General features: G+C 34.3%; 1 protein-coding gene across 16 annotated transcripts in view; it reads right to left on the bottom strand.

The window, feature by feature from the left end:
- LOC105495176 (dedicator of cytokinesis 7) overlaps positions 1-13573 on the bottom strand; it is a 234095-nt gene that overhangs the window by 130502 nt on the left and 90020 nt on the right. For 15 of the 16 annotated variants that reach the window (XM_024797039.2, XM_024797040.2, XM_024797041.2 and 12 more), the window contains 2 exons: positions 4053-4170; positions 751-821 (listed from right to left, as the gene is read on the bottom strand). In XM_024797039.2, coding sequence (XP_024652807.1) covers positions 751-821; positions 4053-4170 — 189 coding nt within the window. Of the gene's footprint in view, positions 1-750; positions 822-1669; positions 2441-4052; positions 4171-13573 lie in introns of those variants that run through there. The other variant, XM_071092128.1, reaches the window with a different exon arrangement.

Genomic DNA, 13573 nt, shown 5'->3' with positions numbered 1-13573 from the left:
TGAAGAGTAGAGAAGCTGATGGACCATCTCAAGTTGGATGGTCTTAATAAACAGGAATGCTGAGAGTAAAGCACACAGAAAAGAAGTAGGAGCTAGAAGAAACTGCTGTAGCTATTGCTAAATGAGGGCAAAGTGTTAAAAAAAAAATAAGATTACAAAAGAGCTGAGGCCAAAAAAAGAGATAAAATGAATTACTATAGCCCTATCATATGATACAACAACATCAATTTGTGATAGTCCTGATTAATACAATTTTGTGATTTTTCTCCAATAGTATTCAATAATCCCCCCAAAAAAGAAAGCAGAAATTAAAGGTTATCCAAAGTTAGCAATTTCTCAAGGAAGAAAAATGGCAAGTCGCTACATCAAAGAATTAATGGATACTGGTAGCATCACCAATTTAACTGACTAATGTGTTCAAGTTTAGTAAAGGGTTAAGTTACTACAAAGTATCAGGTGGAAATAACTGGGAAAGACCAAAGGACCAGAGGCCACAATGATAATCAATAACAATATAATAAAAATGAAAGGATCAGAGAATTCGATAGAAAAGATGTTGGTGTACAAAGTCATATTTGAGATGTCAACAGAGAATGGCTGTGCATCCACAGGTTGAAAATTATAACTCTGATGTCAGCCTTGAATTTGGCACATTTAGTGCAGCAAGGCATTTGGTAAACACACTAATGTGAGTGCTAACAATGCCACTGAGAAGTGAGTAACTTTGAAAGAAATATTTGAATTCAGTACCTGTTATGATATACTACGGCTGTATAGGCTTCCTTTGAAAATTCTGAACAGCTAGATTTACCAAAGATTACCTGAAACAAATAACAGCATGTTGAAACTTTGTTGTAGTAAATGCTGGATGTTTCATACCTATGTAAGAATTTGTCTGATTTAATAACTATTTGAGAAAAATGGGCAAAATCAGCCCAATGAAGAACAATGTGCCTACTGACGTTCATCAAAAAGTTCAATTGCTTAACTATAAGTTTCTTTTCAACAACAGACCCATCTGACATTCAAACATTTTGAAAGTTTCTATCAATTTTATTTATATCTACTGGAAATTAGATACATTTCTTTCCTTTTTCTTAAAGAAGGTGAAGAATTCACTTTTAATCAGATGTAGCATATTATTTGGAACTTATATAAGAAATATAAATAGTGGCATAAACCTACTATACAAATTGTTGGCTTCAACACTAAAACAGCAGAGTTATTCTGAAAGTCAAATATAAATTATATATGATATCAGAAATCCTATTTTAGGTCAAGCTATGTATCCTTTGCTTCTAATATTTCCTTCAAGCTACTCTACAATAGAGGAGGAGCTCCATTCTTATATTTTTGCATACATATATTTTTTAATCCACCATGTTAAAAAGAATACAATATTACTTTTGGAGTAAGTTTATAGGTAAAGTAATTTAGCCTTGTATATCTGTCTCTTGAATTCTGGAGTAATAACAGGAATACTGTGGTTAATTAGAGCAGCTGATTAGATAAATAGCTCAACATCAAGGTTATAGCAATAATTCCTAGGTGAGACACACTTGCAGTGTTATCTAGCCAGAGATTAAACTTTTAAAGTCTGTATAGCCATCTTTACACATGCATGAATAGATGTGTGAACATGTCAGCACACTTCCATCAACACAACTGGTAAAACAACTCCAAGTTTATTATTTATATAAAGAGATTAATTGGCATCATCCTTAATTAGAAAGGCATATTAGCAGGTATTTCTGTTTCTTTTTGCAACATTTCAAGCAGGCTCTGTTATTTTAAGGGTATATACAAGTGTAATAATTATGACTTTCCTAACATATATATAATTTCCTCAATTTACAAATACCTTAGTATGTTTTCATAAATTGTTCCTGTGCCAGAATTATGAAGTTCACAATTTTATCATGTCAATATTACATTATCAAAAAGTTATCTTAGGATCCATTTAAACAGTCCTTTTTAAAAAAAAAAGCAAACACAGTATGTCTATGTTTATATACTCTTTCAAATCAGCCACTTCACACATAAAAACATTGTATTTTCATATGACTAATAACACACAAGTAAAAACCTTTATTTCCCTCTGAGATGCTATCACTTTTCACAAAACTTGTTTACTTTAATAATATGAATGACATAAAGCAGACAGTGTTCCTTTTTTGACCATCTGACATGTATTTTTAATCATTCAGCAATATAGACTGAGCATTAATTATTTATCCAAAAATGTGATAGGAGTCAAGATATAGATATGAGTAAGACATCGTCCCTGCTCTCAAGGAGCTCACAATCTAATGGGCGAGATTAAGAAATAAATATAGAATTATAAAGTGATAAAGTCCCACGAAAGAAGTGAGAAGATGCTATGGTAGCACCAAAGAGGGAGTGGTCTAACTGCCAGTATAGGATAGGTGCAGCTGGGGCTCTGTAGAGGAGGCCACATATATGATAAGACAAGAAAGAGTTTGTTAGGTAAACAATAAAAGCAGATTATTCTACATATACTACATTTGTCATATGCTCAAATTTATATGGCAACTCACACATAGGCTGACCAAGCATCTATTTTCACAATCTAGTATCTTTTCATCAACCATCATAGTACATTCATTCCTTCAGCAGAAATAAACTAGTATAAAACATGAAATGTGAATTCCAAACCTCAAAAATAAGTTCTACAATTATTCAACAAATATTTATTCAGTATGTATTATAGGCAATAAACTGAAAAAAATGCCATAGGAGAATACAAAGATGAATAATTTGTGCTCACTATTGTCAAGGAGATATACAAATGTTGATGTAACCGAGGCAACAGGGTAGAAGAAAACGTATCTTGCCTAGTATGTGGAAAACCAGAAGAACTTCATTAAAATATGGACATGGAAGGATAAAATAAGACTATTAACAATGCACCTATTCTTAGCTCATTTTCATCCCACTAGGGTTCTCAGAGGTTGAGCATCTATAGCAATAGCGTATTTTCGGCTGAGCCAAAAATTCACTCTCATGAAACTTGCATTTATTAGTGTCCCACAAATCCTGAATGACAATTTAGACAGTCAAGAATCTCTCGTCTGGTTTCAATCTACTATTTCTGATTTTTCTTCCAGTGCTCTGGTTCACTGGCAACTAACCACTGTCATTACGGTTCATGGGCATTCCCCAACTTGAAATGCTTTCCTCTCCCCACTCTCCAAACACACTGCTATTAACATTTTAATGACCTTTGATTTCAGCACAAAAGTACCTCTTCCATGAGATGCTTCTTAGTAAGGCATTCTCTCCCACCTCTGAATACCTACCTATTCCTTTGAATCCCTATATCAATCTTCTAATAATTAGCACATAGCTTGATCCTCAACATTGTCTGCAAAATGTAATCCCTGGTGAGACTTAAAAATACTGAAACCTGGTTCAATCCCAGAGATTACGATTTAATTTAAATGAGATTCAGCCTGAGCACTGGTATTTTTGAAAAGCTCCCCAGGTGAATCTAATGTGCAGCCAAGATTGAGAACTAATGCCAGAGTTTGTCACCAAGGTGGGAAAGCCATACATACTAAATTACCTGCGGAGCATTTTCAAACTATAACGCAGCCTCATATACCACACATCACTTCCCACCTCCCCTAGTTGGCCTTACATTCTAAAGGGAGTTGAGGAGAATAAGAATCATAGATGTCAAAAGTACAGAAAAGGTATCTCTACTTTGATACAGTTCTCTAGGTGATACTGATCTAACTCTCTTTTGAAAACTACTATCTTAGATTTATATGTATTCATTTTATATCCTCTGTATTACAAGTCTTATTCATCTTTGTATTTCTAGGAGTGCCTAACATATACCAAGTCTTCAAAAATAAGTTAGTCTTTAAGTAATGTCATTACTATCTTTGTACAGAAAGTAATGCAGTTAGAAATTTGGTTTGAAAGATCACATTAATTTCCATGTTGGAGCTGCCAACCAAAAAGAAAGAAAAAAGTCTATTTGAACTGTATACAAAAAATTAGAAAAGTAAATGAACATTTCTTACCGGCATGGCATTGCTTGGATCCTCTCCATACATAAACTGGACTTTCACTGTTATATTTCTAGCAGAACCTTGACGATTGGCAAAATTAAGACTCTGAGGGTATATGTAGAGAAGATTCCTGTGAAAGCAACAGCATAGAAGATAGTAAATACAAATCTAAAAAACACTATGTATCACTCACAAAATACCACAAAATAAGTGAGCAAATGCTGAAATTACAGATATTGGCTAGCCATTATGCTAACTATTTAACATGTGATGTTTTATTTTCTTTTGAGAGCAATCATTCAAATACACAGCAAACATGTCCCAATTTTGCAGATAAACTGAGATTCAGAAAAGTTAATTGATTTTCATATACAACCAAGTAAATGACAAAGCTGAAATCAGAGTACAGGTCAGTCAGACCTCAAAACTCAATATCTTCACTCTACAAGAGGCTTATGGAATAAATGAATATGGAATGAAACATTATTAAGTTAAAAAATAGTTATAATATTATCTTAGTTCCTCCAAGCACGTATAAATATGATGACATTTATAAATGTGGCTTTTGTATAAATGTGATTAAGAATTTAAGAGGTATAATATTCCACATTATTTTTCAAAAATGCATTACAATATGATGGGTATAATAGAGTCAGGTAGTTACTACAAGACAATAACATCCTAATTTGCATTTGTTTGAATTCTTGTCCAGCTTATGATCGCTATCACAGACAAACTTTAATAGTCCTCGCTGCCAACACACAGAAGAGAAATAATTCAAGAAAAGACACCAAAGAGCTTAAAAAAAAAAAAAAAGAATTAAGAGCTACTTTACCTGAAGACTAGTGCTTACAGCCAATGAACAAGACGTTGAGTATAATAGAACCTTGCTAATCAACTGCTGGGGCAATGAAAACAGGTCTAAATTTCCTGAAGAGTGGTAGGGCAATATAGAAATTTTAAACGAACACAATACTTTGACCCAACAAACACACCTCTAACCTGAGAAGAAAACTGCACACATGTACAAATGATTGTGTTCTATAAGAGAATGATTACACAAAATTACAAAGAAACACAATGTTCATCAGTACTGAGTTGGTTAACATATATTAATAAGAAGGAATATCATGTGTCCTCAAACTGACAATGTACGGCCATATTTACTGATGTGGAAAGAGACACCTAGCATATTGAATGGGACACAGGGTGGGGGAGAAGCAGGTTCCAGAGCAGATGTGTAGTGGCATTACCCCATTTGTGGAAAACTCTGTATGGGGGTGTGGGGGAAGGCAGAGAGAGAGAATGGATAAAATCATATTTCTAAAAAATAATAATGATGGCTTGAGTGTGTTTTAGTTAATAGTAATGGTTTTCATTTTTATACTTTATTTAAAATTTTACAGTGAAAATATATGATCTTTACAACTAGAAAAAGCAATAAAGTAATTTCCATGCTAGAGGATGGAATGTCTTTGACAATAAGCACACCATCTAGAAGTACTAAAAAAATGGAGAAGAATCAGTTGTGCTCAAAATAGTCAAAAAGTATAGAAGGCAAATATGGAACTGTTATGACTGGTTAGCTTGCTAGTCTAAAGAACTTAAGATCAAAGTTGACTGTGACTGACCAACCACTGAAATCATCAAGTAAAATGTATAAAGAAAACATTTACTGATTGCTTCAATAAATGTCAGGCATTGTGGTGGGCACTAGAAAAATAAATAGTAAGATTAAGAAGTCACTCCCTGGTCTTCAGGAACATAGTATAAAGGGATAAAAATGCCTATACACAGACCACTTCAAAACAACAGTGTTACAAGACAGGCATGCAAAAGCCCTATAGGAGGAAAAAATAGGTACCTAGCTGTCTATGGGGATGTCTTTTCATTTATAAGATCCCCCATCTTTTCTAGCCTTGTGATTTACTTGTTGAAGAAAGTGAATTATTTCTGTGTAGATTTTCCAGAGCCTAGATTTTACTGATTGCACCCCTGTAGTGTCATTTGAGATATTCTACTGTGGTTTTTGTAAATTGAGAGTTGAATTCAGAGCCTTAGTCACATTGAGGTTAGAATTTTTTTCAGGAAGATCACTTTATAAAGGATACTGTGTTATTTTTTCAGGAAATATTTGGTTGCTTCCTTTTGTGAAATTAGTCAACAATGATGATCAATGCCTACATCCATTTTTTTAAATTTTTAAAATTTATTATTTTTTTTAAGAGACAAAGTCTCACTCTGTCGCTCAGGCTGAAGAGCAGTGGTGTGATCATACCTCACTGCAGCCTTGAACTCCTGGCCTAAAGTGATCCTTCCGCCTCAGCCTCCTAAGTAGCTGGGACTACAGGCACGTGTCATCACACTGGGCTAATTTTTCTATTTTTTGTAGAGATGGGGTCTCACTATGTTGATCAGGCTGGTCTTAAACTCCTGGGCTCAAGTGATTCTCCCATCTTGGCCTCCCAAAATGCTGAGATTACAGGCACAAGCCATAGTGCCCAGACCGCCTAAATCCATTAATTCATTCAGGTTGCCAAACGGTAATATTCTATCATTTCTTTTTAATTTTGCATCTGGAGCACACTTATGAAGAGTGCTTTCCCTCATCTATTTGCTTTGCCAGTGAACCACTATATGAGAGGCAGGAATAAATGCTTGATTCTTTTCCATTATCTGCCAGTTTGCAAAATAATACATTGGTGTACTACAATCCTCCAAAAAGGATCAATTATATCTTATTTTTTAGCATCATTTATAAACTCACGGATGAAACATATTTGATGAATCTCAGTATATTATAGTTATTATTCTTATAGATGATTAAATTGTCCCATCTTTGGCAAATGAAAAAAACAATGCAAGCTGGTTTTTGATTCAATTGTAGTAGTCTGTGACAATTATCTGTTATGACAAGATGTTCCAGACTCTTCTTATTTTTTTTTCCCCAGACCTGGAGGCAGTGATTTTACCAAGAAGCTGTAGTTTTCTTAAGAAACATTTTTTTTTCAAACCACAATGTGAGCATTCATTGTGGATTGGTCACTGTTTCTAGACGATTTCAGTTATAAAGAGCTGGGGGGAAATGCTTCTAACAAAAAAAAAGTATCCTGACTTCATACTGATATTTCCAATTCAAATTCAGGACTACAAGGTTTTTACTTAATCTTTTCTGTCTTGCATCTATACATAATTTTTCCCAAGCTGAGAGTTATTCTCAAGGACACCAGCTATGAACGGATTAAAAGTATATCACTTAATTACTCATCTGTGTTGTTCTAAGAAAGGCATCTTAAGGAATTCCAAGATTCTATGTTTAGACAGAGACAGACAAGTCTGCAAAGAAGACCGGAAAGGCACCCATATAGAAGAAAGAAAACTATGAGAGTACAATGACATGGAAACCAAAGCAAGAAAATATAAGAAAAATGAAATAATTAAATATTAAACGCTACTCAAGAGTTAGGTAAGTACTGAAAAAATTCAACAGGGTTTAGCAAAATGAAAGTCACTGATAATCTCAGGCTGCAAACAGATAAAAGTAGGTTCAGGAGTAAAAAGGAGGTAATAAAATAAAATGAAATTCTTAAAAGTAGCTGTGAAGGGGAAAAAGATAATGTAATAATTGGAGACAGAATATGAGAATTTTGGAAGTCTTTTAAAATAAGAAAGGGTTGATCTTGATTACATCCTTGTGAAAACAATTTAGTTGAGACAGAGTCTGCATATACTAGAACAAGAATGTAAGATTCCTGAGGAGATGGTGGAATAGAACAGAATGCAAAGCACATGATAATATGTTAACCTGAAGTATGTCTATAATTCCTCATTGTAACGTTTATTGAGTATCCACAGTGTGATAGATACTGAGAATATGGAGATAAAAAATGAAGTCCTTAACTTCAGAGAACTCATGGTCTAGAGGGGAAATCAGACAAGCAAATAATGATAATAATGTAGTATGATCGATGCTGTGAACACAGAATCATATTGCAGCCAGAAAAGGGCCTGGGATTAAAGAATCTGTCCACAAAGTACATGAACAGAAACTTCTCAAAAGAAGACACACATGCAGCCAACAAGCATATGAAAAAAAGCTCAACATCACTGATCATGAGAGAAATGCAATTCAAAACCGCAATAAGATACCATCTCACACCAGTCAGAATGGTTATTACCAAAAAGTAAAAAAATAACAACAGATGCTGGTGAGGTTGTGGAGAAAAGGGAACACTCATACACTGTTGTTGGGAGTCTAAGTTAGTTTAACCATTGTAGAAAGCAGTATGGTGATTCCTCAAAGAGCAAAACTCCCATTCGACCCAGCAATCCCATTACTGTGTATATACCCAGAGGAATATAAATCAGGCTACCATAAAGACAGATGCACATGAATGTTCACTGCAGCACCATTCACAATAGCAAAGACATGGAATCAACCTAAATGCCCATCAATGACGGACTGGATAAAGAAATAAAGTAAATGTGGTACATGTACACAGGGAATACCATGCAGCCATAAAAAACAACAAGATCATGTCTTGCAAAAACATGGATGGAGCTGGGGGCCATTATCCTTAGCAAACTAATGCAGGAAGAGAAAACCAAATACCGCATGTTCTCACTTGTAAGTTGGAGCCAAACGATAAGAACTTACAAACACAAAGAAGGAAACAACAGACACAGGGGTCTACTTGAGAAGGGAGGGTGGGGGAGGGAGAGAGGAGCAGAAAAGGTAACTATTGGGTACTGGGTTTAATACTTGAGTGATGAAATAATCCATACAACTAATCCCTATAACACGAGTTTACCTAATAAACCTTCACATGTGTCCCCAAACCTAAAAGTTTTTTAAAAAATTAATCTACATTAAAAAATAAAAAATAATAAAAGAAAAAAACTCAAAAAAATCTGCTCACAAATGTCAATGAGAGATTTTCAAATTAAATAGACATGCAAAACATACAGAAAAACAAACATGCCATGCATGCTTCCCTCTGCCACTCCCACTCCTAAATCTCCACATTTGGATTACTACTATCTTTGCTTTGTGGGCATGGACATGACTTGCTACTTCCCATCTTTCAAACATAGGAAAGCCTCACCTTTCCCCTTTCCCCATCACACCACTTTGTTACTTCATTCAGAACTCTTATAGAATCTATAATTATCTTGTTCATTTATGTATTACTTCTTATTTTTATTTCTCCTCTAATACAACCAAAACATGAGGGCAGGGACCTTATTATCAGTATAACTGCTCTATTACCAGTCCCTTAAATAGTGCCTCATATTTAATGAATAAATAAATGAATAAATAGTACAGACAGCATTAAAAAATTTAGTTACTTAACACTTCTAGGAGTTTAGATTCCAGGTTAAATAGAAATTGACTGAACACTCGATAAACTATGTTTGATTTTCAACATAAGCAATATAATTTTAAACTCGTCTCTGAAGGTGAAAGGCATGCAATTTTGAATTTTGAATCCAAATTCTTTTCCATTTGACTACTGACTCCATTAATAAATTCCCAAGTAAATCTAGTAGGTCTTTACTTTGCATTTAAAATTCTCCTTCAAAGAAATTTCAAATCAACAACAAGGTAAATTAATGAAAAACGTTCAGGTAGTTGCCTACTTAGCAGGAAAAAGATGAATTCATATTTCAATCTCATCAGAATAAATTATAGATTAATCAAAAGCTAAAATAATAAAAATAAAACAACAAAAATACTAGAAGAGCTTTAAAGAGACCAGATTTTACAGGTGAGAAAGGCATTTCTTAGCCTAAGCCAGAACATTTATAAGATATAAATTTTAAAGCATCCATTAATACACAGCAAGTGATACCATAAACACAGGTAGAAGAAAATGACAAACTGAAAAAAACTATTGTTTGTTACATATATAACAAAGAATTAGTATCCACAATATGTAAATAATTCCTAAAATTAGTCAGAAAGAGACAAACTTAAAAAGAGGGTAACAAGGAAAGGAGCAAATTATATACCTACCCAGATAATTTGCAAAGAGGGCAATAGAGATGGCCAGCAAAACAAACTAGATATATACTTGTCTGTTAGATTTATCAACATTTTTTGCCTTTTTCATTGAAAGCATTTGTAAAGGATATAGGAAAAGAGGAACTCTCATATACTCCTGGCGAGATGTACATTGGTACAACCCTTCTGAAGGACAATCTGACAAAAGCAATCATAAGTTAAAAGTCAACGTCTATGAATGTATATGAAAATATTTATATACATACACCACCACCATAAAAGCATTTTCTATACATACTGTTTATAATTAGAAAATTGGAAACAAATGATTAAAAGGGGGCTGATTAAATTAAGGTTCATGTATGTAACAGAGGAGTATACAGCTATTAAAAAGGATGTGGTAACTCTATAGACATTCATAGGAAAATAAATTTTAAAATACTAAGATCCTGAATAATATATATGTCATGAGCTATTATATATAACAAGATCCCATTTGTGTTATAAAAAATTATGGTTAGTCATTCAAAGGGCCTGGTATGATAGATCCAAAAAGTAAAGAGAGTCAAGATTTTTCTTTTTTATAGGTTTTTGAAATACCTGAGTTTTCACAAGAAGTCCTTTGCGCATTAAAAATCTTAGCCGGGCACAGTGGCTCATGCTTGTAATCCCAGCACTCTGGGAGGCCAAGGCGGGTGAATCACCTGAGGTCAGAAGTTCGAGACCAGCCTGGCCAACATGCTGAAACCCCATCTCTACTAAAAATACAAAAATTAGCCCGGCGCGGTTAGAGGCACCTGTAATTCCAGCTATTTGGGAGGCTGAGACAGGAGAATCGCTTGAACCCAGGACGGGGAGGTTGCAGTGAGCCGAGATTATGTCACTGCACTCCAGCCTGGGGAACAAAGAGCAAAATTCCGTCTCATAAACAAACAAACAAAAATCTTTACATGTCCAAAGATATGGCTGTTCAATTAAAAAATATATATGTACAAAACTTAACGTGTTAATAGTGAACATACAAAACAGTAAAATAGATAAAATTATTCCTTCAAAGGTCACTTAACTTCTGGATCTACACTGTCCAAAAAGATGGTCTAATGAGACAACTGAACACTTGATAGGTCAGTGGTTCTAACTGAGATATGTTATCAGTATAAAACATACAATAGGATCTTCCTATGCAACATTAATTCAAAAACAAATTACCATAGTTAAAAAGGAAGAAATTAAAGAAATACTATGTAAAAAAGAGCCAAAATATCTTGTATTTTATTTGAAAGTCATATCTCCATAAGATTACACAACCTGGTGTAGGATAAAGGACTTTGCTCTGATTGGAATTTAACAATTTAGGCTCTTAAATGTCCTAAAATTCTCTACAGCTAAGAAATTTTTATACTGGTTCCTAGGAACTAGGAATCCTTAAATTAGGGCCTACATTTGCTTACAAGTTTCTTATTTTCCTTGGCATAAAATTTTTTAGTTTTTACATTGCTTGTTATATTTGATCAGGGTCCTATTTAAATAGGCACAAGTTCAAGCAAAGATCAGATCTGCTTTTAGCAATGTGTACTCAGACAGGAAGTATTAAAAGGCAGGCAGAAAATCCTTTATAAAATTACTACTTTCAATGTATTTTCCCATGTTGAAATGCTTCTGCAGTTTATAATTAGGCAAATTACTTACTTTAATTATAATCAATAATGTCGTTCATATTACTCTAAGAAAAGAATTATACAGATATTTACACCAGGAGACAATATACTAGAAACCAAGACTAAGTGACCATTACCTCTACTCTGTCAGTGTTATTTGTGAGAAATTCACAAATTGAGCAAAAAGTGTTAGTATCCTAGTACAGTATAAATATAGAAGGAAACACTTTCATAAAGTCTCTCTGAGCACTTGGTACTAGTGCTCAGTTACTTCCATGCACTAAAAAAGGGGCTACTCTTCTTCCACAGAGAAGAGAAATTCCCTGCTCCAAAAAGAACGTAGTATAGGCCGGGCGCGGTGGCTCAAGCCTGTAATCCCAGCACTTTGGGAGGCCGAGACGGGCGGATCACGAGGTCAGGAGATTGAAACCATCCTGGCTAACACGGTGAAACCCCGTCTCTACTAAAAAATACAAAAAACTAGCCGGGCGAGGTGGCGGGCGCCTGTAGTCCCAGCTACTGAGGAGGCTGAGGCAGGAGAACGGCGTAAACCCGGGAGGCGGAGCTTGCAGTGAGCTGAGATCTGGCCACTGCACCCCAGCCTGGGCGACAGAGCAAGACTCCGTCTCAAAAAACAAAACAAAACAAAACAAAACAAAACAAAACAAAAAAAAGAATGTAGTATATCAAAAAGAGGTAACCACTACTACATATACATTCTGCACTTGGAAAATCCCTATATGTTGATTTTATCATTCTCTTAGTCATTCAATAAACATTGCTTCTACAATGTGTAAGGCATTACTGTACTAAAGCATTATAAGGAATATATATTAAAAACACCTACAAATCTTGCCAATAAACGGCTTATAGTATAATAGGGGAGAGAAGTTGGCCCATCTATCTTCTCCTTCAACTAGCAAGTAGATGAAATATCAGGGTCAATAGTTGTAAGCCATAAAAGCTGACAGCTTAGTTAAGAGAAGTTTTGAAATATGTATTTCATGGCCAAATAATTACAACTGTAACTTTTCTATTTAAAGAAGGAGAAAATTTGAATTTCTTCTCTAGCTCAACATACACTTTAATAATTCCATAACATGAACCAGAGTAAAGGGTAAGATGGAAATGAAGAATATTTTCTTACCCTTTTGTGGTTCCATATTGGACACTTAAAAATCATACACAACCTAATCAAAAGACATAATTCATTAAAAAGGTACAAGAGACCAAAACTAAAAAAATCTAGACTGTAACAAAATTTCCCAATTTACATTATCTTAATATGCAATTAATTTTCACCAGTAAAATACTATACTATGGGTACAAATGCATTGATTAGTTCTAATTACAAAAATGGCTAATATATAATATTATGTAGTGTTTATGACACACCAGGTAATGTTCTAAGTGCTTTGAAAATATAAACTTTTAATCTTTATACAACCCTATAAAATAGGTGTCATTCTCACTGGACAGATGAGAAAACAGGGGTTCAGAAATGTGAAGTAATTTGACCAAAGGTCACAAAACTGAAGAATATCAAATCCAGGATTCTGATTCAGGCAGTCTTGTTCCAGAATCATGCTCTTAACCACTATGGAATACTACCTGTATTATAGTATTACATATACTGTACTATAACTATTACACCCAAAACCCTTAATACTACCTGTACTATAACTATTATACCCAAAATCCTGAGTCATCAAAAAGAAGAGCCTCTATTTTATACAATGAAGAGGCATTTCTAAGAATAGAAATTTAGGGACGAGCACAGTGGCTTACTCCTGTAATATCAGCACTTTGAGAGGCTGATGTGGGAAGTTCACTTGAAGTCAGGAGTTCGAGGCCAGCTTGGACAACATAGT

The sequence above is a fragment of the Macaca nemestrina genome, chromosome 1 (assembly GCF_043159975.1).
Source record: "Macaca nemestrina isolate mMacNem1 chromosome 1, mMacNem.hap1, whole genome shotgun sequence".
Classification (NCBI taxonomy): Eukaryota; Metazoa; Chordata; class Mammalia; order Primates; family Cercopithecidae; genus Macaca; species Macaca nemestrina.
This window is presented reverse-complemented; position numbering and strand designations above follow the sequence as displayed.